Below are 25,979 nucleotides of genomic sequence, written 5' to 3'. Positions count from 1 at the left end.
CCCAAGGGAAGCGGCATGGGGGAGGGAGCAGGCAGCTGCATTTGGGCTCCGGTTCCTGCGCTGAGGGGAGGTGGGCAGTGCCTGCCCGTGAGGAGCAGCAGAGTGGACACCATGATCAGCTTCCTGGTCACCAATGGCCACTTCATGTAAAGTGGGAGCTGCTGTCTGGGGCTGCCCCCTCACTCCAAGCTCCTCCCTTGAAGAAGGTGCTGGTACCCACAGGCTGTAGTCGGCCCAGTTCAGCCCCTGGGGCCCGGTGAGGCTGGAGGTGTGATGGGGTGGGCACAGCCAGGGGTTCACAGAGGGGAACAGAAACGTGCTGGCGCCACTTCAGGGACCCCTCCCACCTCTCGGTCCCATCTGCCACTGGAGTTCCCTCCCGGGTGCAGCAGCCCTGACCCGGCTGTGAGTAGGGGAGGTGCCAGGTGCAGGGTGAGGGGCAGCGGCCTCAGGAGAGGTCCCTCACCCGGGACCAGATGCCTCTCAACCCGGAGACCACAAAAGGCCCTCCCCAGCACCCAGGCTCCCGCCCACGCCCACCGGGGAGGTGGCCCCCCTTCCCCGGCCCCACAGCCAGAAGTTTCTCACTAGTGGGTGCCCATGTGGAGTCCAGCTGCCCCCAGCAGCGACACTGGCCACGAGGGGCATCCGCGCACTCACTCGGGTCCGCCCTGCTCCCGCCCTCGCCCGTCAGGGATGGGGCTGGGGGTGTCGCGCCGCGCCCCCGCCCGCGGGAACCCGGTCGGCCGTCACGCGCCCCCCGCGGGAGCCCGCGCCCGCCCGCCGCGCCGGGGCCGTTTAAATGGGCCAAGTTGTGGCGGCGGCGGCGGCGGCGGCGGCGGCGGGAGTCTCCGAGTCCCCGCCGGGCGGGCGCGCGCCAGTGGACGCGGGGGCGCGGCGGGCGTGTGGGGCGGGGCGGGGCGAGGCGGGGGCTCGGGACCCCCGAACAGGGCGGGAGCAGGGCCGGCGACTCCGGGACTCTCCACGGCCCGGCGCGCCAGGCCTCGGGCTAGCGAGCGGGCGCAGGTGGCCGGGACGCGGGACCCCGGGCGCCCCGCTGAGCCCCAGCGCCCCGGAGGCGGCGGCGCTGGGCGAGTCGGCTCCCGCAGCCCAAAGTCTCGCCTGCCGGCCGCGCAGTAGTGCGGGGCGTCGGGGCGCGGGGACAGGCAGCGTGGGTCCGCCGGCCGTGGCGACCCAACTCCGGCCCCGGCCCCGACCCCGGCCCCGGCCCCAGCCCCGACCGGCGTAAGTTGCGCCGGAGGCGGAGAGCCGGGCTCGCGGCCGGCGCGGGCCATGCCGGCGGTCAAGAAGGAGCTCCCGGGCCGCGAGGACCTCGCCCTAGCCCTGGCCACCTTTCACCCGGCGCTGGCCGCCCTGCCGCTGCCGCCGCTGCCCGGCTACCTGGCGCCGCTGCCCGCCGCCGCCGCCCTGCCCCCGGCCGCCTCGCTGCCCGCCCCGGCCACCGGCTACGAGGCGCTGCTGGCCCCGCCGCTCCGCCCTCCGCGCGCCTACCTCAGCCTGCACGAGGCCGCCCCGCACCTCCACCTGCCCCGGGACCCGCTGGCCCTCGAGCGCCTGGCGGCCCCCGCGGCCGCGGCGCCGGACTTCCAGCCGCTGCTGGACAACGGCGAGCCCTGCATCGAGGTCGAGTGCGGCGCGAACCGCGCGCTGCTCTACGTGCGCAAGCTGTGCCAGGGCAGCAAGGGCCCGTCCATCCGCCACCGCGGCGAGTGGCTCACGCCCAACGAGTTCCAGTTCGTCAGCGGCCGAGAGACGGCCAAGGACTGGAAGCGCAGCATCCGCCACAAAGGTGCGGGGAGGCGCGGGCCGCCCGCTCGCGCGCGCTCCCTGGGGACCCGCGGCCGCGACCCGGAGGGGGCGCTGCAGCCCCAGGGCCGCCCTCGCCCCGCCCTCGCGCGGATGCCGGGGTGGACGCGGGCAGCTTGCCCCGGGGCTGCGGACGACCGCCGGCCGGCCGCCCCGCCGCGTTTTCCCCTGCGAGGTTCCTGGGCATCGAGGCCCAGAGGAAGTTTGCGGGAACTCGGGAGCGCAGGTGGGAGGCGGGCAGGAAGGGACGCGGAGCCGCGGGTTACCGCGGGAATGGAGGGGCGTGCGCGCGGGGGAAGCTGTGAGAGCAGGTGCGGGCCGCGCGTTGTGCGCGCGCCTGCGGGAGTATGCGGGCGCCTGGCTCCCAGAGCGTGACCCGGGAGCGCTTGGAAAGTTGGGGCCCGTGCTCGCTGCTCCGCCGCCGGGTCCCCGCGGCTCCGCTCACCTGCTCCCCAGCCCGACCGACCTCCTCCGCCCGGCTCCCGGCTCCAGCGCGGCCGGCCTGGAGAGGGTGGAGCGCGGGAGGAGGGGCTCGCCCCGCACTGGAGTTTCAGAGCCCGCGGGTGGCGTCCGGGAGGGCGCGGCGGCGCGGAAGTTAGGAGGAGGCGGTGTGGGAGGCGCGGTGTGAACGCCCCACAGCAGCCCGAGGCTCCGCTGCCTGCCGGCCAGCCGCTCACCGGCACCGCCGCTCGCCTCGCAGGGAAAAGTCTGAAGACGCTTATGTCCAAGGGGATCCTGCAGGTGCACCCTCCGATCTGCGACTGTCCCGGCTGCCGCATCTCCTCCCCGGTGGTAAGACGCCAGCGACGCTCAGGGGACCTGGGTGTGGGGGGGGGGCTCCTGGGAGGGGTCGGCGGGGGAGGGGCCGGGCATTGTGCTCCCAGAGGGGGCGGGAAGCCCCTGTCAGGCTGGATGGGTAGTGGACCCTGCCTGCTCTGCGGCCTCTCCCCCTGTCCCCAGGACATTCGGGTTTCACCGCCCTCCCCGGGTGGCGACCTTGGAGCCGGCATCTGGTCCCAGGGTGTGATTGTCCTCTGGCCAGGGTTTGCCTTCCAGGTGGCGCCAGGATGGGGGTGAGTGATGTGTGTGTGGGTGCTGGGCCTGGTACCCCCGCAAGGGCTGGGGTAACCCAGTGTACTGTGGACACAGAGCCTCCTGAGTGTGGGGTCTTTGCATTGTGGGCCTTCAGAGTGCAGAGAACTGGAATTGTGGGCTGGCTCAGCCTCCTACCGGGGGCAGACAACCTGTGCACGTTGTCTCTGGCCTGGGGAGCATGCGGCATTGGGCTGCTGACTTCTAGGCAGGTGTGCCTGGCCCTGGGCAGGTGTCCGTGGAGCTGGGCAGGTGTGTGTGACTTCTGGACAGGTGTGCGTGGCCCTGGGCAGCCAGGCTGGGCAGACTGGTCTGAGAGTTGCTTCCCGGGGGCCAGGATCTGTGCCCTCCCAGGAGGTGAGGGAGGTCCCCTTGGCTTGCCTACTCTGGACTGGCGGTTAGGGGTGCTGTCTGGGTTCCTCATGGCAGCCTAGGAGCCACGGACGTGAAGAGAGGCTCTCAGACATTTGGCACATTGGTCGGGCACGCCCACAGCCGGTCTGACGCTAACAGCCTCGCACACACTGGAGTTCACGCGAGCTCATGACACACACGGGCGCGGCCCTGTGCCCTGGCTGTTCGATGGCTGTGCTGGAACTGTCACCACCCCTGCCTAGGCTGAGCTCCCTCTCCACTGGAGAAGGGTCCTGTGTGCTCTCATGGGCAAATCGTGGGGAAGGAGGGGGCAGAGCCTGCAGAGGCCCTGGCGCTGGTCTGCAGCGGGCGGGACTTCCCAGCACAGCGTGCTCTGCAGGCCACTGACTGACAGGCAGAGGCCCGGGCACAGGCAGCCCTCCCGCCTGCCGCCTGTGCCCTGCTGTCACTGGATATCTGGGCCCTTGGCCCTGGCAGGGTCTCAGGAGTGGACACTGGGCTGCAGGCCTCAGGCTGTGCTACCTCAGCTGCACCAGTGCTGCTGGCCCTGTCTCACTGAGCACTGCAGATAGAAAAATACAGGGGCTGCTCAGGTGGGCCCAGTGGGTTCTCGAGGCATGTGTGGGGGAGGTCATGGCTCCTGGACCCTGGAGAGAGGATTTCAGCTTCCAGGTTCCCAGACCCTGGCGGGGGGGGGGGGGGGGCAGGTCCACCTGGAGGTGATGGTAGTTCTAAGTCGCAAGTGCCTTTCACCTGGAGGTCAGCACAGCGGCCACCCCAGCTGACCTCTGAGAGTGGAGTACACTAGCTCAGGTGGTGCTGTGGGGGATAGCGAGCCCCTCTCTGCCACCCCCTCCTCAAGCTCATGGGTGTGGTGAGAAGAGAGGGGTCCCAGGAGGCCCCAGTGACGGAACAGAGGAGACGGATTTAGGTGCCGGCAAGGCCTGTGCTGCCTGCCCGAGCCAGCAGCCCACTAGTGAACAGGGAAGCGCTGTTCTGTGTCTGCACCTGGGCTTTGAGCTGTGGCAGCTCTGTTCCTCCTAGCTCAAGGCACCCCAGCTGTTTGCACTCACCCAGCGGGGGCAGGGGACAGGGAGAAAAAAACCTACCCACCACAGCCTGAGGGGCAAAGGGTCTGGGTCAGGTGACCTGGTGGCCCTGTGACTGCAGAGGTTCAGCAGGTCCACTTTCCAGTCCTCCCAGGCCCTGGGATGGCCTGAGCTGGGCCCTGCAGGGTGTTCGCAAAAGAGGGGCGGGACTTTGTCCACATGGGGGTGGATTTGGGTGTTCACACAGAAGGCTGGGGTCGTCAGACTGGCACTCACTGAGACAGCTGTGGGCTGAATGGACATCCGCCAGGGTCAGCCCTCAGAACATATCCCCAGGGCTTTCTGAGGCTGTGCAGGTGGGGCTGCCTCACATGTGGGCCCAGAGAGTGGCCACACCCGTCCTTCCGGCTGGGCCCCCACCCACAGGCCCCCTGCATCTTGACCCAGCCCGGGTAGGGTGGGGCAGGGAGGAGCTGGTGTGTGTGCAGGGGTCCTGACTGATGCCTTGTCTCTGGCCAGCTGTGGCTCCTGATCAGGAGGCGAGTCCTCCAGACTTGAGGGTCCCCCCACTGTGGGTGGGGGTGGTGGGAACAGCAGTCAAGGACTGTTGCACACCTGAGCCCTGCGGGGGGCCGCACCTGGGGTGTGGGCCGGGGTCAAGGCCCAGGAGGCCGTGTCTGTGCAGCCCATCCCCCCTCTCCTCCCACCCACCCAGAACCGGGGACGGTTGGCAGACAAGAGAACGGTTGCCCTAACACCCACACGGGTCCTCAAGAAGGAACGGAACCCCAGCTTCTCCGCCAGCGATGGTGACAGTGATGGGAGTGGCCCAGCCTGTGGGCGGCGGCCAGGCTTGAAGCAGGAGGATGACCCCCACATTCATATCATGAAGAGAAGGTACTCACACCAAGGCTTGGTGGGACGCACTCCCTCCCCTCCTTCCGCCGTGCAGTGGTCACTTGGCAGCAGCAGCCCCCGGGGCCTGCACCGCCTGGTGGGATGCCCCACTCCTCCAAGCCAGTGGCTGCTGCAGACGTCACTCTGATCTGGTCCCCACCTGGCCAGAGCAGCGCCGGCAGCTGGAGTTCTGCTTCCCTAGCGGAGGGGCTGCAGCGCCTGCCTCAGCAGAGCTCAGCTCTGAGTGGAGCAGGAGGGGCAGTGAGTGGTCTCAGCATTGTCCTTGCTGGTGCCCCCGGGCCTGTCCCGGAGGAGCTGCCCCATGCCCGCCCTAGAGACAGGTCCCACCCACCTGTTGTCCAGCTGTCGGTCCCGGAGGCCAGGCTGACTCCTCTTCCTCTCTCTGTAGAGTCCACACCCACTGGGACGTGAACATCTCCTTCCGAGAAACCTCCTGCAGGTAGGCGTCCCCAGCCCGGGCTGTGCTGCTCACCCGCTCAGGGACAGGAGGCAGCTGGCTGAGGCCCCTCCGGGCTGGGAGTGTGCTGGACGCTCCAGGGTCTCAGTCATTTCGACCGAGTGGTTGCAAGCACTGTCTGCCCAAAGCCGTGGTCTGCCCTCCAGGAGGTGAGAGTGGTGGCGGGAGTGTAGCGGTTCGCGAGGGAAAGGCCACGTTTGGAATGAGGGAGGGGCATGGCTGGTTCACCTGGACGCTCGAGGCCTTGGTGCTGGGCTGTTGGACATCGTCCTCCAGGCGAGGGGCTGCTAGGAGCTCCTTGGCAAGGGAGTGACCAGCTTGTTTCGGAGGCATGCGAGTCCCAGGCCCTAGAGGGGCAGGGGTCGGTCAGTCCACCCGCAGAGCCCAGCTGAGGCTTCTGGTCAGTGGGGTCCTGTCTCTCCCCGTGGCCTCCAGGTGAACACAGCAAGGACCCACAGGCAGGCAGTGGGCGCCTGGCAGCAGGACCAGCTCTCTGCGACCCCGGCTATGAGGGGCCAGGTGCTCCTCCTGGCTGTGCACCAGATGTGTTATTATTTATGTCTCTGAGGTCTTCTGGATCCTGGAGCCAAATTACAATAAAAACATCTTTAAACTTATTTCCACCTCATTTTGGAGTTGCCAGCTCAACTGATCATTTTTATGAACTGTCATGAACATTGATGACATTTTATGAGCCTTTTACTTGGGATGCTATAGGATAAATTGGTTGGCAAGGCCTGTAGGGAAAGCCAGGGGCCATTCTGCTCCAGGAAAGCTGCTCCTGTCCCGGCCTGGGGTGTGAGGGCGGCACTGATGGCCGGAAACAGGGCCTGTGGCAGCCTGGGAAGAGGCCAGGCCTGGAGGGATTTGGGCCTTGGTCCTGCGTGCTGGCAGGGGCATGGCTCGCAGGCCTCAGAGGAGCTGGCTGACGGGTGGCATTGGGCCCCCTGCCTGGCTCTGTCCCCCACCTGTCTCTGTCCCCCACCTGGCTCTGCAGAAGCTGCCTGTCTGTGCCTCCTTCTTGTGCCCCACGGAGCCCAGCAGGTGTTCCCTACAGCTGTAGTTGGCAGGTGGGGACGTGGCCCCCTTCTGAGGTGTTTAGGTGGCAGGGACTGGGCAAGGGCTGTGCTGAGGGAGCCCAGGGTAGGGATGCCCGTGGGGAGTGGGGTCTCTGTCCCACCTCCCTCCGCTTCCCCACGGGGCCTCCTGCCATTGTCCTCCTGTCCCTCCCTTTCCCTGCACCGCCTCCCCCACAGCCTCCCCGACAGGACCTTGTGTGTGTCGGGCACAGAGGCTGTTTCATGGCTGCAAGAACCTACTGCTGGATGCCTGGGACGTCCCAACCTGGTGTGTGACAGTTTACTTTGTGGATGCTATTTGTCTATTTGTTTATTTACCTATATATATATATATAAGAAACACTGAGAAAGTCAGATGGACGGAGATCTCCCATATACTGGATCATTCCCCAAATGCTTGCAACAGCCAGGGCTGGGCCGGGAGAAAGCTGGGAGCCAGCAGCTCCATCCAGGTCCCCGAGCACTTGGGCCGGCACTGCTGCCTCCCAAGGGGCACGTTAGCAGGAGGCTGGAATTGGGAGTCGGAGCTGGGACTCGTGCCCAGGCGCTCCGGCCCGGATGCATCCTGACCCGCTGCACCACCGTGCCTGCCCCTTTGTGGCTCTTTGAGTAAAGCCAGAGAGTGCCCAGGTGACCAGAATAGGTTTCAGGACCAGGCCTTCTTGGGGCCCAAGGAGCAGACTCCCAAGATGGAAGCCAAGAACGTGGACGAGACGGTCGCCTGCACAGCGCCTTGGCCCGAGTGCCCACTCAGTGGGTGGCAGAGCCCCTGGCTGTGGCAGTGGCTGCTGTGGACAGAGAGGACGGACGGATGGGCTGCCCCCGGGATCTCAGAGGGGCCAGTTCCCCTCCTGCAGACCCTGGGCACGGTGGGAGGTGGTTTGTGCAGGGGTCTCTGGCAGGCATGGGCCTGCTTCTGGGCCCCCTCAGCCCCCTCCACCTGCTGAGGACAGCACTTCTGGCTCCAGCTTCCCCGCAGGGACGAGACTCCTGCCAATTAATCCTGTAAAGGACTTACCCCCACTTGACGTCCTGCTGCACGGGCTGTCTTTCCCGAGGAGGTGGGGGTGGGGAGCAACGGTGCATCTGGGTTTCCTCCGAGGCGCGGGGGCCCAGCCCGGATGGAGTCTTTGGTGCCGAAACTGATCTGCTTAGGGGCCAGCCCTGGATTAGCCCAGCTCCAGCCAGCCCCGGCCAGGGGGGCTGGGGGCTATTTAATGAGGTTTAGGGTCGGTGCCCAGGTCACTGATGGAGGCTCCACCGGGCCACTAGTGTCACTCAGGAGGCTGCTGCGTTACAGGTGGGCAGGGGCGGGCGTGTGCAAGGGAGGGGTGTCTGTGTGATGGGTGAGACACCGGCCCTGCTGCTTCTGGGTCCCTGACCCTGTGGCGCCCTTCTCTGCTGCCCGGGGTTGCCCACAGAACCCCAAGAGGGAGGCAGGTGGCCGCAGCTTCCTCCCTCTTCTCTCTGGAGAGTCTGTGGAAGAAAATCTGGGACAAGAGTTAAATGCACATTCATTGCTTCCCTGCGGCTGGCTGTTGAGGCTCCCACCTGGCCCCACACACCCTGGCCCCCGCGGCGGGCTGTAGGACCTTGGTCTGCACTGTTTGTTCATCTGAGGGGACTGCAGGTTCCACTCGCTGTGAGCACACAGGGGACACAGTCCTCTCTGGGCCTGTCCCGTGGGGGTGACCCCCACCCCCGTGCAGGTTCCCCTCTGCCTGGTGGGCGCCTGGCAAGGAACGGGGCTACAGCCGTTCCCTCTGTAGAGTTCCGTTCAGACGGGCCACCCGGCTCTACACACACCCTCTGGGGGCAGTGGTGGGGTTTGTGTGCGCGGTGCCACCTTGCTTTGGTCTTCTCCATGGTTGCGCATTCGTGTGGTATCACAGAGGACCCACGTGGCATTGCCTGCTCGCCCGGCCAGGCTGTCTGTCCACACTGGCCCCGGCGGCGCTCAGGGACTCTGCTTCCCATCTTGCTCTGCAGCCAGGACAGCCTTCCTGCCCTGCTATCCAGCGTGCATCGCAGCCGCCACCTCGTTATGCCCGAGCACCAGAGCCGCTGTGAATTCCAGAGAGGCAGTGTGGAGATTGGCCTGGGACCCGCAGGTGAGGAGCCTGCCCTGCCCGAGTAAGTGCTCAGAAGCCCTGGCTGCCCTGGCCGGCTGCCAGAGAGGCCTGCAGAGGAGGCGGGAGGTGTGAGGCCGGCTGTCCCCTGGGGCCCCGTGTGATGGTAATTGTGTTAATCCCAGCCAGCCAGCCTGGCAGGCAGGAGGCTCTACCCTAGCTGCTGTTGGGGTGGCTTTGGAATTGCCGCTGCCTCACAGGGGCTCAGAAATGCCCCACCCCCACCCCAGAAAGGCTCACGTGGGCAGGAGTGTGTTCACCCCCATGCACCAACCCCAGAGTTTGCCAGCTCCAGTCCTGCTCCTCCAGGCTCCCAGGAGGGAAGGGGCCTGTCCCCAGAGAGGGGGCTGCGGCCCGGACCTTGAGGGTGGGCAGGGGCACTAGCCCAGGAGCTCGGAGGGAGGGGCACAGCTCAGCTCCAGCTGAACGCAGGGCAGGAAAGGCGCTGGGGAGCTGGACTCGGAGACCCTGGGCTGGGCCGCTGCTGGCAGGAAGGCTGGGTGGAGGCCCTGCACCCCCACAGGACGCCTGGGCACCCCCACCAGGGGCCCCATGTGCCTGGGGAGGCCTCTGTGGGTGGAGCGTCTTGAGGCGGGTGAGCAGATAAAATCTAATTGCCCCATCGATCAGGCAGAACCAGGAGGGCCCCACATGATTGAGATATTCTGAGCCGCAGGCCCTCCCCTGCCGCCCACACACAGGGAAACCTACTCAGGTACACGGCATGTGCCTGTGTGTGTGCACAGACGTGTGCAGCTGCTCCCAGCTGGGGGCCGCATGCTCCATGCTGCAGACACACGTCATCCACACCCATGTCACCCTGCAGTGCTCACACGCGCATGCCCCATGTCAATCCCATGCCTGAGGCTTCAGTCCTGGCCCCGCCCCAACACTGATGCCCGGGACCCTGGGCAGGACAGGTGGGGCTGGGAGGGTCCTGACGCCACGGTCAGCAGTGCATCTGCCCGTGGGTGCACGTGTGCTGCTGTAACTGCAGAGCAGTGTGCCCTCCTCGTGGAGCCAGCCGGGGGGGCTGTGCCTCGCTGTGGGTCCTCTCCACCCCCCAGTGTCACCTCTTCCAAGCTGTGACTTTCTCGGGCTTTCTAGGAACAGAGAGGAAGCCCCCGGCCCCCAGTAGAAAGCCTAGGGGGAACTTCCACTGTGGAGAAAGGGAAACAGATTGTGGCAAACTGAGCTGTCTGGACCCTGCGGGTTGTGCGTGTGTCCAGGTTCCCACAGCAAGCGTGGGCACGGCCCCTCCTGCCCGCTGGGCTCTGACACCTGAGGCCGAGGGGCTGACACTGGCTTCCTCAGGGCCCCTGTGCAGCTCATGCCACCCCCGCCTCAGCTGGCTCCATATGCCCTGAGCTGGCGATGGGGTGGGGTCCCTGTCTGGGGCAGGGCCTGAGGCTGGGTCGGGGGCCAGTGGCAGTGAGGTGGCTGAGATCAATAAGTTATTAGCACCATTCTGTCAGCTGTAATGTGCAGATTGATCGGGCTCTCACTGCAGCAGCACTTCCCCAGCCTGATAAAAATGACAGATTAAGGGAATAAGAAGAAGGAATTAGGTTCTGGAGCTGACGGCAGGGCTTCCGGAGGGGGCCCAGGTTTGGAAGCCCCAACCTGCCGAGACCTCCTGGCGGGCTCGGGTCACACAGGGCTGCCCCTCACCCCACCCACTCGGAGGCCTCCTGAGGGTAGGGGGTGCTGGAGGTCAGACACCCAGACCCTGGGCACAGGGGGCTAGGAGCAAGCTGGGCTGTGGTCTGGGATGCTGGATGTATGACCTGAGACCTGGGGCGGGGCCTCGTGGCCAGGCAGGCTGGGGCTGTGTGGGCTGGGAGGCTGCTCGGGCTCCCTGCGGAGTTTGGAGTCTGGCTGAGCAGTGAGCAGGTATGTGACAGCCAAGGCCAAGTACTGGCTCTGGCAGGACCGAACAGAGAGGGACTGCGGTCTCCTGGGGGCCTCAGGGTGCAGGCAGTCGGGGTGCGAGCAGTCGGGGTGCAGGCAGCCGGGGTGCAGGCAGTCGGGGTGTGAGCAGTCGGGGTACGAGCAGTCGGGGTGCGAGCAGTCGGGTGTGAGCAGTCGGGGTACGAGCAGTCGGGTGTGAGCAGTCGGAGTGCAGGCAGTCGGGGTGTGAGCAGTCAGGTGTGAGCAGTCAGGGTGCAGGCAGTCGGGTGTGAGCAGTCGGGGTGCAGGCAGTCGGGGTGCAGGCAGTCGGGGTGTGAGCAGTCGGGTGTGAGCAGTCGGGGTACGAGCAGTCGGGGTACGAGCAGTCGGGTGTGAGCAGTCAGGGTGTGAGCAGTCGGGGTGTGAGCAGTCGGGGTGTGAGCAGTCGGGTGTGAGCAGTCAGGGTGCAGGCAGTCGGGGTGCAGGCAGTCGGGGTGTGAGCAGTCAGGGTACGAGCAGTCGGGGTGCGAGCAGTCGGGTGTGAGCAGTCAGGGTACAGGCAGTCGGATGTGAGCAGTCAGGGTGCAGGCAGTCGGGGTGCAGGCAGTCGGGGTGTGAGCAGTCGGGGTACGAGCAGTCGGGTGTGAGCAGTCAGGGTGCAGGCAGTCGGGTGTGAGCAGTTGGGGTGCAGGCAGTCGGGGTGCAGGCAGTTGGGTGTGAGCAGTTGGGGTGCAGGCAGTCGGGGTGCAGGCAGTCGGGTGTGAGCAGTTGGGGTGCAGGCAGTCGGGGTGCAGGCAGTCGGGTGTGAGCAGTCAGGTGTGAGCAGTCGGGGTGCAGGCAGTTGGGGTGCAGGCAGTCGGGGTGCAGGCAGTCGGGTGTGAGCAGTCAGGTGTGAGCAGTCGGGGTGCAGGCAGTCGGGGTGCAGGCAGTCGGGGTGTGAGCAGTTGGGGTGCAGGTAGTCGGGGTGCAGGCAGTCGGGGTGTGAGCAGTTGGGGTGCAGGCAGTCGGGGTGCAGGCAGTCGGGGTGTGAGCAGTCGGGGTGCAGGCAGTCGGGTGTGAGCAGTCAGGGTGCAGGCAGTGGGGTGTGAGCAGTCAGGGTGCAGGCAGTCGGGTGTGAGCAGTCGGGGTGTGAGCAGTCGGGTGTGAGCAGTCAGGGTGCAGGCAGTCAGGGTGTGAGCAGTCGGGTGTGAGCAGTTGGGGTGTGAGCAGGACTTTCTTCCTTGCCTCTCCAGCAGGCCCTGAGCAGGGCTTGCTGATTTGCCCAAGAGCCTGGATGGGCTGGCTGGGGACAGCAGGGCACCTGTGGGGCCCTGAGCTGCTGCCTGGGATTCCCGTGACTCCCCTCAGTTCTGCAAGCGCACCCCAGGGCCCAGGGCAGGGCCATCATGCTGTGGCACCCTGAGTAAAGGTGGGCACCCCTCAGGCTGAGCCAGGTCCCGCCCAGCCCAAGCCACGGTGGGGCCACTCTGCCCATCACAGGTGACCTGTTGGGCAAGAGGCTGGGCCGCTCCCCGTACGCCAGCAGTGACTGCTCCGCGGAGAAGAAGGCCCGAAGCGAGTCCCCTCCAGGTGGGAGCCTGACCCGGAGGCGGGGCACAGGTCACTGGGAGAGGGAAGGGCTCCTCACCTCACTCCCCTGCACAGAGGCCCTGCTGCTGCCGGACCTGGGGCCCAGTATGGCCCCCGAGGACCACTACCGCCGGCTCGTGTCAGCCCTGAGTGAGGCTGGCGCCTGCGAGGACCCTCAGCGGCTGTACCACCTGGGCCTCCCCAGCCACGGTATGTGCCCTGCCCAGGAGGGATCCCCACAGCCCCCAACACCCATGGGTGCTGGGCAGGGGCCGGCTGTGTGGATGATGGGGTGGGAGGCCGGACCACCTAGGGGTCTGCTTTATTCCTGGGGAGTCCAGAGTCCAGGAGGTGCAGGGTCAGAGCACAGTGTGGCCGTGGACTGTGGCCCCCAGAGTGAGACTGGGCAGGATCCACACCGGGAAGCCCAGAGAGGCAGCACTGGGCTGCGGTGGTCTGGCCGCTGCGGCCCCAAGAGTTCCCAGAGAAGCCCCAGCTGGAGGGGGGCTGCCTGGCCCCTCTGTGCTGTGGCAACCCCCTGGACGCACAGTGTCCAGGGCCCCAGCGCCGGCTGGCGGTGGGGAGGGGGCAGGAGTTCCTCTCCTTTCACAAGGCGCCGTCCCCCAGGGCAGCTCAGGCACCAAGAGCCTGAATAATTCACCAAATGTTAATAATTTAAAAATCTTCCTTTTTAATTGCTTTGCCTGCCCTGCCTGGGGCCGGCTCGCTGGCCCGTGCGGGGGAGGGGGCGCGGCCGCCGGGGAGCTGCGAGCCGAGCAGGCTGTCAATCTCCGTCCGCGCCGCCGCCCCCGCCGCGGAGCCGACGGTAAATAACCGCGGCCGCCGGGCGGGGGCCCCGCTGGGATCGGCGCGGGCAGCCGCGCCGGCCGGGCTCCGAGGGCTGGCAGCCGGCCCAGGGCAGGACCCACCTCCGCTCTCCGGGTAATTAATTTATAAACAGAGGCGGCGGCGGCGGAGCCTCGGCAGGCGGGGACTGCCGGGGGGGGGGGGGGGGGGCGCGGGGGGCGGGGGCCTCGGCGGGTCGTGCTGGGCCGCGTGGTGACCGCGCCTGTTTGTGTGGGCTCGGGGGTCCCCAGGGAGGGTTGCCCGCGCCCCAGGCCCGCACCGCGCCCGCCTGTAGGCGGAACCCCCACGCTGCAGGCCCAGTGCTCGGCCTCAGAGCCCCCTTCATGTCCGGGCAGCCTTGCTCTGCTCGCCTCCTGACCCCGGCTATCGGGCACCGCCTGGCTCCTGTGCGGGGCGGGGGCTTTCCCTGCCACCTCGCTGTGGTCACCCATGCTCCCGAGCCCCTCCAATGTCTCCTCTGCCCTACAGCGCAGCCGGCGCCCCCTCTTTTCTCCTTGGGGTCCCTGGGCCAGGGATGGGGGAATCCTGGGAGGCCCCGCCTCTGGGTCACTGCTGCCCCCCCCCCCCCCCAAGATCTCCTGAGGGTTCGGCAGGAGGTGGCAGCTGCCGCGCTGAGGAGCCCCAGCGGCCTGGAAGTCCACCTGCCGTCATCCCCAGCAGGCCAGCGCCGGAAGCAGGGCCTGGCCCAGCACCGCGACGGCGCTGCTCCAGCTGCTGCCCTGTCTTTCTCCGAGAGGTACTGGGGTGGGGCTGCCCCTGACCTCCGCGCCGGCAGGCGCCCCGTGACGCCTGTGCCAAGCCCGCCTCGGCTGTTGGCAGGGGGTCCTGAGCAGGGACGGGATGGGGGGGAGGGGAGGACCAGCGTCCTAGGCGGGAGAGTCAGGGTTGGCTCTGGTTTCCCAGTGCAGCGACTGGGCGCCCCCCCACCCCCGACCTCGGTGGGGAAGAGGTGCTGAGGCTGACCGGGGCACCCGCAGAGAGGCTGCGGGGAGTGGCTCCCAGCCTGGGGACCTGCACGTAAGTCGGGGCTCGCAGACGGCGGAGCCGTTCACGGCACAGACCCCTGAGCCGCTACCTCCCGCCGCCCCCATCGCGGCTAATCGCGCACGGGCCCGCGGGGGTCGGAGCAGGCGGGCGGCGGCGGTAATTACTGCAGCAGCCGCCTCCCGCCCGCCGGGCCAGCGCCTCCGCGCTGCCGCCGAGATTAATTGGCGCCGCCGGCGGGGGCGGGGGCGGGGAGCGACCCGGAGCCGCCATGAGCTGCGCTCTGCCTGCCCGCGGGGCCAGCAATTAGCGGAGGCGGCGGCGGTGGGCGGGGGCGCGCGCCGCTGACCCGGCTACGTCCACAGGGAGCTGTCGCAACCGCCCCCACTGCTGTCGCCCCAGAATGCCCCTCACCTCGCCCTGGGCCCCCACATCCGGCCTCCCTTCTTGGGGGTGCCCTCGGCTCTGTGCCAGACCCCAGGTGAGGAGCGCACGCGGTCCCCTATGTTTACCCGACCCCGCGGGTCCGAGTGGCGCCGAGGACGCGCTCCCACGGCCCTAACCCTAACCCTAACCCTAACCCTAACCCTGCCCACCAGGCTACGGCTTTCTGCCCCCCACCCAGGCCGAGGTGCTCGCCCGGCAGCAGGAGCTTCTGCGAAAGCAGAGCCTGGCCCGGTAGGTACTGCCGCAGCCGGCAGACGGGTGGGTGGCGGCCTGGCTGCCCCGGATGACGCCCGCTGTCTCTTCTCGCGGCCAGACTGGAGATGTCTGCAGAACTGCTTCGCCACAAGGAGCTGGAGAGCACGCACCGGCCACAGCTGCTGGCGCCCGAGGCCACGCTGCGCGCCCCCGACAGCGCGGACGAGCTGCAGCGGCGCGGAGCCCTGCTGGTGCTGAAGCACAGCGCGGCGCCGCTGCTGGCCCTGCCGCCCCAAGGGCCCCCGGGCCCCGGGCCCCCAACCCCGCCCCGGGACCTGGCTCGCCGAGCACCCCGGAAGGCAGGTTCGGGCTCCGCTGATCCCAGGCCCAGTGAGTCCAAAGACACCACAGGGTCCGGACTCTGGGCTCAAGATGGGTCGGAGGATGAGCCCCCAAAGGACTCCGATGGAGAGGACCAGGAGGTGGCAGCCGCTGGAACCCAGGGCTCCACCCCAGGCCAAGCCCCAGGCGCAAGGATTGGAGCGGAGAAGGGGCTTCTCTCAGGGTCCTCGCTGCCCCCTCCATTACCCTTGGGCTTCCCCTACTTCCACACAGGTGGGCACCTTCTCTCTCTCAGTGGGGTGGCCCCGGGAGAAGTGGTCTAAGCAGCAGTCTGTGTGTAAACAGCCCGGCAGACTGGCTGAGGCTGGGTGTGGGAGTCAGCAGGACCTCCAGTAACACCACACACTCCTGACCCAGGCGCTGTGGGGGGGCTCTTCGCTGATGGTGAGGCCACAGCCCCCGAGGACGTCAGCAAGTGGACGGTGGACGACGTGTGCAGCTTCGTGGGGGGCCTGTCTGGCTGCGGAGAGTACGCCAGGGTGAGGGGGAGCCCCGGGGGAGGGGGTGGGGCAGTGCCAGACGCTAGTCCCTGGAGTGGAAGGTTTGAGGTAAGCCCCCTCCCCTCACCACGCATGGAGCACCTGGCCTGTCCCCACCCCCAAGCGTGCTGCAGGGGCGTGGCCCTTCTTGGTTCTGCCAGGCTGAGCAGAGTAGCAGGTTCTGAGCCTGCTCCCCACTCCCAGGTCTTCAAAGAACAAGGCATAGACGGGGAGACCTTGCCACTGCTGACCGAGGAGCATCTGCTGACCACCATGGGGCTGAAGCTGGGGCCTGCCCTCAAAATCCGGGCCCAGGTGAGCACAGCTGGGCCACGTGGGGCAGCCCTGCAGACTCCTTCCTGGCAGGCGCCCCATCCAGGCCCCTGTCTCTGCAGGTGGCCAGGCGCCTGGGCAGAGTCTTCTACATGGCCAGCTTCCCCATGGCCCTGCCGCTGCAGCCGCCAACCCTGCGGGGCCCCGAGCCGGAACTTGCCACAGGAGAGCAGCCTCTGTCCCCAGCAGCCACCTCCCCTTACGGGGGCACCCAGCCCTGCGCCAGCCGAGACTCACCCAGGCAGGAGAACGGCTCTGGGGCTTTGCTCCCTGGAGCCCCAGACCCCTCCCAGCCTCTGTGCTGAGCAGGGGGAGGTGGGGCCCCTCAAACTCCCCAGCGCCAACCCCTTCCCCCACCTATTTCTCCTGGTTTTGGACGAAAACACACAGAATCTTTGAGAAGAAAGGAGCACGTTGCCGAACACTTTCTGTGGTGCCTGCAGAGCCTGGCGCTGAGGCCTGGCTGGGTCTGCAGATGAACCAAAGACAGAGGTCGACCGGAGCAGGTGACGCCTCCCTCTGGAGCTGGCACTGTCCCCGGAGATTCCCGACCTCAGGGTCAGCTTCCTCCACGAGGCTGAGGGGCAGCCGGCAGACTGCTCGGTGCTGGTCCCTTCCCCCAAGTCCCCACCGGGTCTGTACAGCGCTTGGCCTGCTTGGTCTGTTGTGCTATGAAAATAAAGCCCTGTGCACCCTGCGCAGAGATGTGCCAGGGCCTCGGGGCACTGGGCCCTCAGTCGTCCTCAGAGAGCTGCAGCTCCTCTAGGTGGTCTTCAGGCCCCTGGGCCAGCAGCCACAGCTCCCCTGGGGCCAGCCCCGCCGCTACATCTGGGCCTCCATCTGCAAGGAGAGACCCAGGCCACATAAATTCTGCTTTATCAGGAAGAAGCCAGTCTTGGAGGTTACTCATCACTAATTAATCACAGCACTAATTAATTTATCAGGGCTGCTGCCAGAGCCAGTGAGCACACAGCAGCTGGCCTGGCATCCCCAGGGAGGGGCGTGGGCCTGGCTGAGAGCTGCCCTCCCCAGCCTGGCCCTGAGTCCCTGACAGCTTTGTGCTCAGGCAGCCACAGCCCCTCCTCCCCAAGGACCACTCACCCTCCGAGCTGCCGCTGCCCTCGTCCTCGTCCTCGTCTCCATCCTCACTCTCGTCCTTGTCCTTGTCCTCACCCTCACCCTGCGGGGCTCTCAGGGACACCAATGTCTCTGCAGGCCAAGGACAAGAGTCCACGTGTGAATCTGCTCCCAGGAACACCAGCAAAGTGGGGGCAGCTGAAGCAGGAGTGTGGGCTGGGCTCACGGCTGGGCTGGACCCCCACCCCCACCCCCGTGCTGTCAGTGGCTGGGGAGGCAAAGGCATGCAAAGGGGACCGACTGGTTTACTGGACACAGACTTGCTGGCCGCACAGCTGCGCACACCGTGGGCCCCACCTCTCTCTGGGTCCTGGGCGTCGTCTTCACTGTCCAGGTCAAAGAGGTCTTTAAATTCCATCCTGTCCTCGTGCTTCCTGTCTCCCACCTTCCGCCGTTTGACCTCTGGGAAGTTCAGGTCCTCCAGCTGGACACCAAAACCAGAGCCACAGGCTGGGGGCGGTGGGCGCGGAGGCTTGGGGGACCAGGCCCAGCCCCAAGTCTCAGTCCTGGCCCAAGGGTGGACAGCAGCTGCCAGGCCTTGCTCAAGTCCCTGGCCTTGCTCTTCACCCCCTCCTCTCTCAGGCCTTACCCCCACACACCCCCCTCACCAGCACCCTGCCTAGCTGCAGTGGACACGGGTGTGTTCCTCTCAGCACAAGGCTGTCCCCAGCCCACCTGCAGTTGGTCCAGGGTGAAAGACAAAGCCCTCCCTGCCCTCTTGTGGCCACAGGGTGACAGCGTCCGTCCAGCCAGTCCACTCACCGGAAGCCCCAGTCCACCAGGTCTGAGAGGGAGTGGCCCCTGGTCTGAGGCTCTGGGCAGTTGTGTATGATTCCTAGCACCCCACCAGCCCAGGCACTGGAGCCTCCAGGGACCCCAATCTCTCCCCAGCCACCCCTGCCCTTTCCCAACCTCATGGTCACGAGCAGCTGGCCAGATCCGAGTCCAGCCCTGCGTACCCGCTCCTTGCCGCTGATCTCCAGCTGTATCTCACGGTCCCTCAGCTTGCGCCAGTGGCTGTAGTACTTGGCCAGTGGGGTCCCCTCTTCCCGCATCTGCTTCTCCCAGGCATCCTACAGGAGGGCGAGTATAGGGTCAGGCAAACCCCCAAGCCCCAGCCACACTTCAGGCAGCACCACCTCCCAGGGCCCCCAAGGCTGGCTCCCAGCTGACCACCGCGTGGGGGCTGGACACGCCGAAGGAGACGGCCTGGCGGCGGCTGCACACATGCTCTGCGTTCTCCTGCAGCTTCTCCAGCAGCTGGCGTGCCTGCCGGCAGTAGTTGGCCACCTTGCATTCCCGGAGGAAGGACTTCAGCTGCAGGAGGGGAGAGGCTCAGCCACGTCCAGACACAGGGCTGTCCTGCACCAAGACTGGCCCGGGGGATTCAGCTGCCACTCGCAATGCTGGCACTAACGATCCAGCTCCCAGCTGACATGCCTGGGAAAGCAGCGACTCATGGCCCAAGTGCTTGGGCCCCCACCAGCACATGGAGAATCAATGCAGTTCCTGCCCCCCCGCCCCCGGCTCTGCCTGGCCTACCCCTAACCCTACGCCTGGTCTATGCCTGGCCTAACCCTAACCCTACACCTGGCCTATGCCAGGCCTAACCCTAACCCTGGCCTATGCCTGGCCACTGCAGCCACTTGGGGAGCGGACCAGCAGGTGGAAGACCTGTGTGTCTTTTCTGTGTCATCCTGCCTTTCAGATAAATAAAATGCATATTTAAGGAAAAAAGATTGGCCCAGGACCCATGGAAAACCATACTGTTGTCCACCCAAGTGTGTGTGGGAGGAGGGGCAGCAAGGGCAGCCCAGGCGAAACCGAGCCTCACTCTAGGCCAAATACTGCCGTTACCAAGCACCCTGAACAAAACTTTAGCTCATGGCTAGGGCCGCAGTTCACTAGGCTAATCCTCCACCTGCGGTGCCAGCATCCCAGGTTCTAGTCCCGGTCAGGGCGCCGGATTCTGTCCCAGTTGCTCTTCAAGTCCAGCTCTCTGCTGTGGCCCAGGAGTGCAGTGGAGGATGGCCCAAGTCCTTGGATCCTGCACCCGCATGGGAGACCAGAAGCACCTGGCTCCTGGCTTCAGATCAGCGCGGTGCACTGGCCGCAGCACGCTGGCCATAGCGGCCATTAGAGGGTGAACCAACGGAAAAAGGAAAACCTCTCTCTCTCTCTCACTGTCCACTCTGTCCAAAAAAAAAAAAACAAAACTTTAGCTCATGGCACTTCTACACCTGCCCCTGGAGAACAAGTGGCTAGACCTTGCTTGTGTGTAACCTGCCTTTCACAGACAGAAACATCAACAGGAAACACACAACCTGCAAAGCCTAAAATATTTCCTGTTTGCCTCTTCATCAAAAATGTCTGCTGACCGACGGAGCCTTGGGTCCCAAAGCACAGCTGTCCTGACTACTGGGCAACACAGGCCAGGACACACCGTGCGTGTGCACGGCTCCATGAGCCTACCTGAGAACAGGTGAGCTGAGCCAGGTGCAGCTCAGGCATGAGCTCTGACTTGCTGAGCCGACTCCACCCCCCACAGCTGCGAGGTCCACACCCCACCTCCTCAAGACGAGAACGTGGGGCCGTCAGAAAGGAGGGCCCCAATTCTGCCTAAAGTGAGGCTGACTCAATCCCCAGGGGGGCTGGCTGGGCTTCCCGAGCCTGCCCGGCTTCTCTCTCGCACCAGGAGTACAAGGGGCAGGTGGGCATCGTGTGCAATGGGTTAAGCCACCGACATCTGCATCCACATGAGTGCCAGCTGAGTCTGCTGCTCCACTTCCAATCCAGCTCCCTGCTCATGCCCCTGGGAGAGTGCTCGGCCCCTGTACCCACATGGGAGACTTGGACGGAGTTCAGGCTGCTGGCTTTGGCTTGTCCTGGCCTTTGCAGCCATTTTGGAAGCGAACCAGCAGATGTTAAGATGTCTGTCTGTCTCTCTCTCTCTCCCCATTCTCCCCCTCCTCCCCACATCTAACTCTGGCTTTCAAATATACCTTAAAACAAAACAAAAAAACTACTAGCAGAGTCATAGAGTCAGAAGAGTGGGCAGCCCAAGCCAGGGTCATGGGGGCTGGGGCTGGCTCACTCCATCCCAGTACCCAGGGAGGAGCCAGCACGTTCCTAGGACCCTCGGCAACTCACCAAGCCCCAGAGCCCCTTAGTGGCCACAGCCAACCCATGGTTCCTCCAGGAGGGGTCACTCCCCTCCCCTGTGGCCTCAGGGTGGAGTGCCCAGCTGCCCGGCAACATCAGCGTGGGAGCCCCAAGCTGGCCAGGCCGTGCTGCTGGCCCTGTGAGGCTGGGCCAAGGTCACCTCCTGCTTTGGCCCCTGAGCGTGTGAGCAGCTGAGCTGTTACACACTAGATGGTCAGCTATGAAGTGGGGCGCCAGGGGTCTGGGCAGAGGCAGGGCCACCAGGTAGCAGCACGCACCTGCAAGACAGCCGGCAGCACCAGCTCGGGGAAGGCAATGCTGTGGGCGTGGCTGTGCAGGTGCTCCAGGGTGAGGTCACACAGCTGCTCCACCAGGCCATCCTACAGCGCAAGAGAGGAGGGGGACGTGGCTTCTCAGGATATTCCCATCTCGGGCTGACAGGCAGGAGCCACAGGAAGTGGCCCACAGCTTCCCAGAAGCTACCACCAGCCTCAGGCAGCTGGGAGTGATGAACCCCTAGGGCCCCACCCTGGACACCCACAGAGACAGCCTCACCCGGTATGCCTTCTCCTGCAGGTTGACGTTCGACAGCTTCAGGATCACGGAGAAGTTGATAGGCCTGGAGCTCATGCGGCCTGGCCTTCGGTTGAAGTCAACCTGCTGGAAAACCTGCCCCAAGAGGGAGCTGTGTCGGCAACCCCAGCCACATGCTGGTCCTCAGGCCCGCACCCAGACCTCAGACCTGCACCCTGCCTGAGACTCACACCTGGGCCCCAGATCCGCACCCTCCCTCAGGCCTGTGTGGAGCTCATGCGAACCCCGGGACCTGCACCCGGGCCTCAGACCCATCTGGAGGTCAGGGACAGGCAGCCTGGCACAGCCCCATGGCCGTCCAGCATCTGCCCGGGTTCCCACTGCCACTGCAGCCTCCCTTTCCAGCGATGACAGAGGCCTGGTCGTGGGGTTCGTGGCCGCAGCCGGGGCTGCGGCAACAGAGAACACAGCAGGGTCTCTGAGGAGGCCCTGGCAGCTTCCCCTCTACATCCTCCCCAGAAACCGCAGCTGAGCACCAGGCGTGGCCTTTCTGAGCGCAGGTCAGCAGCCCAGCCTGACCCTTCCCAGCCCCAGGAAGCCGTCACGCAGGTCCTGGGCAGGCGAACCTGGGAGGGCAGGCTGGTGGGGGAGGGGCCCACGCAGGAGGGCAGCTGCCAATAGCTAAGCCACGGATTCACACCCAGGCAGCGACTGATCCGCAGGGGTGCCCAGGCTGAGTGGAGGCTGGCTCCCCAGACCTCCCTGCAGGCAGACACAGAGGAGCAGGCTGTGCCCTGAGTGCTGCGGGGAGCCAAGCACACTTCAGGACGAGGGCTTCCAGAGCAGGGCCGAGACGGAGGGTGCAGGCCGTGCAGCCAGGGCGGCAGACGGGGTCTCTGCACAACTCCTGCCACTCGGGGGCCTTGGGGGAGGCGGAGGTTGTCTGGCCTGACTGCACACCACGCCCCTTTCCCTGAGTGGCAGGTGTGCACACACGGCCCCGGGCACTCACCTCGAGGATGAAGGGCAGCACTGGGACAAAGGTGCCCGTGTGCTCCGACAGCAGCGTCAGGGCGCGTATGCAGTGCATGCGCAGGGGGTAGAAGCGGGCAGTGGGCACCAGCCTGGGGGACAGAAAGGAACAATAAGCAGAGGCCCCACACAGCCTGACTCCTGGCCCAGAGGGGGCCTCCAGTGCTCCTGTCAAAACTAAGACACAGCCCCAGGGGCTGGCACCGTGGCACACGAAGCTTCCGCCTGCAGTGCCGGTATCCCATATGGGTGCTGGTTCGTGTCCTGGCTGCTCCACTTCCCAACCAGCTCTCTGCTATGGCCTGGGAAAGCAGCAGAAAATGGCCCAGGTCCTTGGGCCCCTGCACCCATGTGGGAGACCTGGATGAGCTCCTGGCTCCTGGCTTTGGATTGGCACAGCTCCGACCGTTGCAGGAGTGAACCAGCGTATTGAAGACGTTTCTCTGTCTCTCCCTCTCTTTGTAACTCTGCCTCTCAAGTGAGTAAATACAATCTTGAAACAAAAAGAGGGAGATGGGAGACCAGGAGAAGCACCTGGCTCCTGCCTTCGGATCAGCGCGGTGCACTGGACGCAGCGCGCCGGCCGTGGCGGCCATTGGAGGGTGAACCAACGGCAAAGGAAGACCTTTCTCTCTGTCTCTCTCTCACTGTCCACTCTATCAAAAAAAAAAAAAAAGAAAAAAAAAGAAATAAAAAGAGGGGGAGGGCAGCACGAGTCCCCCAAACACAGCAGAGCCTGATTCAAGCCCCAGCGCTAAGGACACGCCTCCCCGCTCTGCCACTCCTACACAGGGGCCACTCCCTCCTGCCTCCCTTCCCAGCCCTGAGAAGCCAGGGCTCAGGAGGACAGAGACGCCCCCTCCTGGCCAGAGGGACACACAGGCTGCTGCTCCAGCCTCCCAGGCCCCCCCAACGATATGCTCTGGCCCACAAACCCCACAAAGCTCACTCGGCCTAGCACCAGCGTGCTGGCCCCATGGCTAAGCCACCTGTAGGAGGGTGGGGACCCCGGCCCGTCCTCCTCTCTGCCCTTGGGACAGCCCCACTGGCCCAAAAGACTCACTTGATACAGCCGATGATGACCTGGGAGAGGGGGTAGACCAAAGGCCGGAGGGCTTCGCCAGGGCCGCTGGAGCTGAGCACACGGCACCACAGGTAGAGGCAGTGCACGTACTGCCAGTTGTACACAGACTGGTACGTGTCCTGCTTGGGACAACGACACCCCTCAGCAGGGCAGCCCCACACTGCCACGGCAGCAGCCCCGCAGGGCGTCTCTACCTCGCACAGGGGTCCCGGCAGCAGCAGCCCCACCCACGGCCCCATGAACAAAGGCCAGCCCCCACCAAGGCCCCGGTGGGCAGACTCCTGGCCTGTACCTTCCTGCGTGTGGTCATGGCGTTGCGTAGGTGGATGGCAAGCTGGCGGATGTAGAGGAAGGCCAGCTGGTAGGCCAGGCCAGGGTCCAGGGCCAGCAGCTCGGTCAGCGTGCGCTGCATGAAGGTGATGAGCGGCAGGCTGCCGGGAGACGTGAACCTGCAGTTCCTCACATACGTGAGGTACATGTGCTGCGGGGAGACCCTGGTCAGACGCCAGCCCACACCTGGGCCCAGGTAGGGACCACTGCCTGGCGAGAGCCCAACACACGTGTGCCCTCCAGCCTCGGTCAGGTAGCCTGGCGTGCACCGTGAGGAGTGGTCTCGGGGAAGCGGGCAAGGAGAGGAGGCCCTGCACAGGCTGGGCTGTGCGGGGGCCCCGCGGGTCTCATGCACTGGAGGAGCCCTGGCTCGGGCCCCCTGCGATCCCCCTCAGTGCCCGACACCCTCACCCACCGAGAGCTGCACAGCAGACAGCTGGGCGGTGCCCGAGCAGGCCCAGGGGCTCCTCCCGTCCGTCCCTGCCCCCAACTTCTCAGTAAGCAGCCGTGACCCAGGGGCCTGTCCTGCCCCGAGCCACAGTGGGACCCAGCAAGGGGCATGGACTGCAAAGGCAGCAGCCGCAGCCCTCGAGCAGACCCCCCCCCCCCGACCCTGGCCCGCCTTACCTTGAGCACCGGGCTCAGGAACGGGTCCTTCTTGTGGCGGCACACCCTCAGCAGGACCAGGAAGGCCAGCACACGCAGGGACTCCTCACCCGTGCTCCACAGCACCACCATCCTCTGGGGGCAGGAGGTGTCAGGTGGCCCCCGAGCCAGCACCAGAGCTGGGCCCCTGCTGGCAGACAGCCCTTCCCCCACCCTTCCCAGAGCCTCAGAGAGGCTGGGCCTCAGGTTGGTCAGAGAGAAACCAAGACACACGACCCCACATGGACCGTGGGCGGGCAGGGGGAGGGTCGTCAGGGCTCTGCGGGGCCATGGGGCCCTGTGGGACGGGGACAGGCAGGCCCACCTTGAGCAGCATGCGGCACTGCTTGGGGAAGGTCAGGAAGTAGGGCACCAGGCCGCTGACGTGCTGCAGCACCGCCGCTGTCACCGTCGCTTCCGCCAGGCAGGTGGCCAGCTGGGGAGGCAGAAGGGGACAGTGAGGCCCACACACGCCCAGGCCCGGGACCCAGGAAAAGCCAGGGACGCTGTGCACCTGCACGACGGAGCTCAAGTAGGCCTTCACATCCACGCGGAGCTTACCCCACAGCGGGCTGCTGGACGGCTGCAGAGTCCTGCAGGGAACACCCCCGTCAGCACAAGGCCCCGGGCCTCAGCCCGCGGCGGCCTTGGCGAGCCCACACCTCGGCCCACACCCACGACACGCGGGCAGACAGGGCCTCTGAAGTGTGGCCAGGGAATGGAGACCAACCACACTGCGCACTCTCGAGCCCTGTGGGACCCCTGCCCTGGGGGCCTCTTTCCGATACAGCCTCTTCTGCGGTCCCTTTGCCCCACCCCCACCAGGTCAGGCACCCCAGCTCTGCAGGGGCCCTCGAGGGTGCCACCCGCAGCTGTGAGCCGCTGTCCTCGGCCTAGGGAAGCAAGCAGATGACCCCTGAGTTTCTTGGGGCACTGACAATACCCATGCACTGTGCTACATGAAATCCACGGAAACACGGGCACAAGGGCAGAGGCCCCTCCAGAGGCTGCACCGAGCTCTACATCCCAGCCACCCCCTCACAGTGACCGCTGCCCACTCAGCTCCTTGTCCCTCTGTGTGCCCTGCACAAGTTCACACCCTGCTGACGGCCAGTAGGGTCCAACCACTACCAGGTGCTCCCAGCTCCAGGCTGCTGCTGCTGCACCCCAGAGCCCCCGGAGAACTCTCATCCTCCCCTGCGAAGCCCCTGCTGCTGTGTGGCCGTGCACCCCCAGCCCACCACACCCTACTCTCCCAGGGCCATGGCCACGCTGCTACCCTCTCCACCTTCCACTGCCACTCCTGCGCTGGCACCAAGGCCCCTTGCACCCGTGCCGGCCTCCTGGGACAGGCCGGCACGAGCAACACGCAGCATGGAAGACTTGCGCTGTGACCTGGGAACACGCGACAGAGTTGAGCACACACCACCCTCTTTGGGAAACGCAGGGAAAGGAGAGGGTAGGGCCACCCCAGCCGACCCGAGTGCCTCTTCTGGGGGTCCCTCATGCCAACGCCCCGCCCCCACCACGCGCCCCTTTCCGCTCACCTGCTTCTGTCCCTGGGTGCCCTCCCGAACAGCAGCTTCTGCAAACAGCCACAAAGGTCTCGGATGCAGAAGGTGACCAGGGCGTTGAACACTGCAACAAGAGGGACCCAGACGTCACCGCCAGGACGGGGGTGACAGCGCCCGGCCCGGGGGCCCTGCCCGGCTCACCAGCGCTGTCTGTGACCCGGAACCTGCTGCCCTCGACAGCTTCCTGGTCGCCTTGAGTGGTGGCCACTGCTGCCCGGAACGCCTGCACCACTTGGCGGAACAGCTTCGGAGTGAGGTTTTGCTGGGGGAGGACATGGAGGACGATGGGCAGCCGGCCTGCAGGCCCTGCCCTGAGCAGCTCCCCACCCACAGCCAGCTCCTCATGAAGCGCCAGCAGGCCGGTGTGGCTGGAGTGCCCCAGAGCTCGT

At 66.0% G+C, this 25,979-nt stretch overlaps 2 protein-coding genes across 7 annotated transcripts in view; one reads left to right on the top strand and one right to left on the bottom strand.

The window, feature by feature from the left end:
- Positions 1-25,979, bottom strand: part of NOC2L (NOC2 like nucleolar associated transcriptional repressor) — a 70,483-nt gene that overhangs the window by 41,197 nt on the left and 3,307 nt on the right. For 2 of the 3 annotated variants that reach the window (XM_051839499.2, XM_089301606.1), the window contains 15 exons: positions 25,732-25,852; positions 25,564-25,654; positions 24,531-24,609; positions 24,342-24,452; positions 23,999-24,112; positions 23,334-23,522; positions 23,021-23,160; positions 21,938-22,049; positions 20,947-21,060; positions 20,670-20,771; positions 18,403-18,546; positions 18,189-18,302; positions 17,527-17,653; positions 17,194-17,301; positions 16,487-16,932 (listed from right to left, as the gene is read on the bottom strand). In XM_051839499.2, coding sequence (XP_051695459.2) covers positions 16,826-16,932; positions 17,194-17,301; positions 17,527-17,653; positions 18,189-18,302; positions 18,403-18,546; positions 20,670-20,771; positions 20,947-21,060; positions 21,938-22,049; positions 23,021-23,160; positions 23,334-23,522; positions 23,999-24,112; positions 24,342-24,452; positions 24,531-24,609; positions 25,564-25,654; positions 25,732-25,852 — 1,773 coding nt within the window. In that variant the 3' untranslated portion in view covers positions 16,487-16,825. Of the gene's footprint in view, positions 1-16,486; positions 16,933-17,193; positions 17,302-17,526; positions 17,654-18,188; positions 18,303-18,402; positions 18,547-20,669; positions 20,772-20,946; positions 21,061-21,937; positions 22,050-23,020; positions 23,161-23,333; positions 23,523-23,998; positions 24,113-24,341; positions 24,453-24,530; positions 24,610-25,563; positions 25,655-25,731; positions 25,853-25,979 lie in introns of those variants that run through there. The other variant, XM_089301605.1, reaches the window with a different exon arrangement.
- Positions 817-16,980, top strand: SAMD11 (sterile alpha motif domain containing 11). 4 transcript variants are annotated; one of them, XR_016211350.1, is made up of 14 exons: positions 817-1,810; positions 2,528-2,619; positions 5,059-5,240; positions 5,650-5,700; positions 8,787-8,908; positions 12,296-12,385; positions 12,461-12,595; positions 13,826-13,988; positions 14,602-14,717; positions 14,836-14,914; positions 14,997-15,493; positions 15,638-15,749; positions 15,964-16,074; positions 16,155-16,980. XR_016211350.1 is itself a non-coding variant. In XM_051839496.3 (14 exons), exons 1-14 carry the CDS (start codon positions 1,294-1,296, stop codon positions 16,395-16,397), a joined length of 2,520 nt encoding a protein of 839 aa, XP_051695456.2. In that variant the 5' UTR covers positions 817-1,293; the 3' UTR covers positions 16,398-16,789. The 4 variants fall into 4 exon arrangements, 3 of the variants coding, with proteins under 3 accessions (XP_051695456.2, XP_051695457.2, XP_089157735.1); XM_051839496.3 differs by having other exon boundaries at positions 15,638-15,759; positions 16,155-16,789; XM_051839497.3 differs by lacking the exon at positions 12,296-12,385 and having other exon boundaries at positions 15,638-15,759; positions 16,155-16,789.

The sequence above is a fragment of the Oryctolagus cuniculus genome, chromosome 7 (assembly GCF_051225735.1).
Source record: "Oryctolagus cuniculus isolate XC-2025 breed Fujian yellow rabbit chromosome 7, ASM5122573v1, whole genome shotgun sequence".
Classification (NCBI taxonomy): domain Eukaryota; kingdom Metazoa; phylum Chordata; class Mammalia; order Lagomorpha; family Leporidae; genus Oryctolagus; species Oryctolagus cuniculus.
Note: the sequence above shows the minus strand (reverse complement) of the source record. Positions and strands in the feature narration are given on the sequence as shown.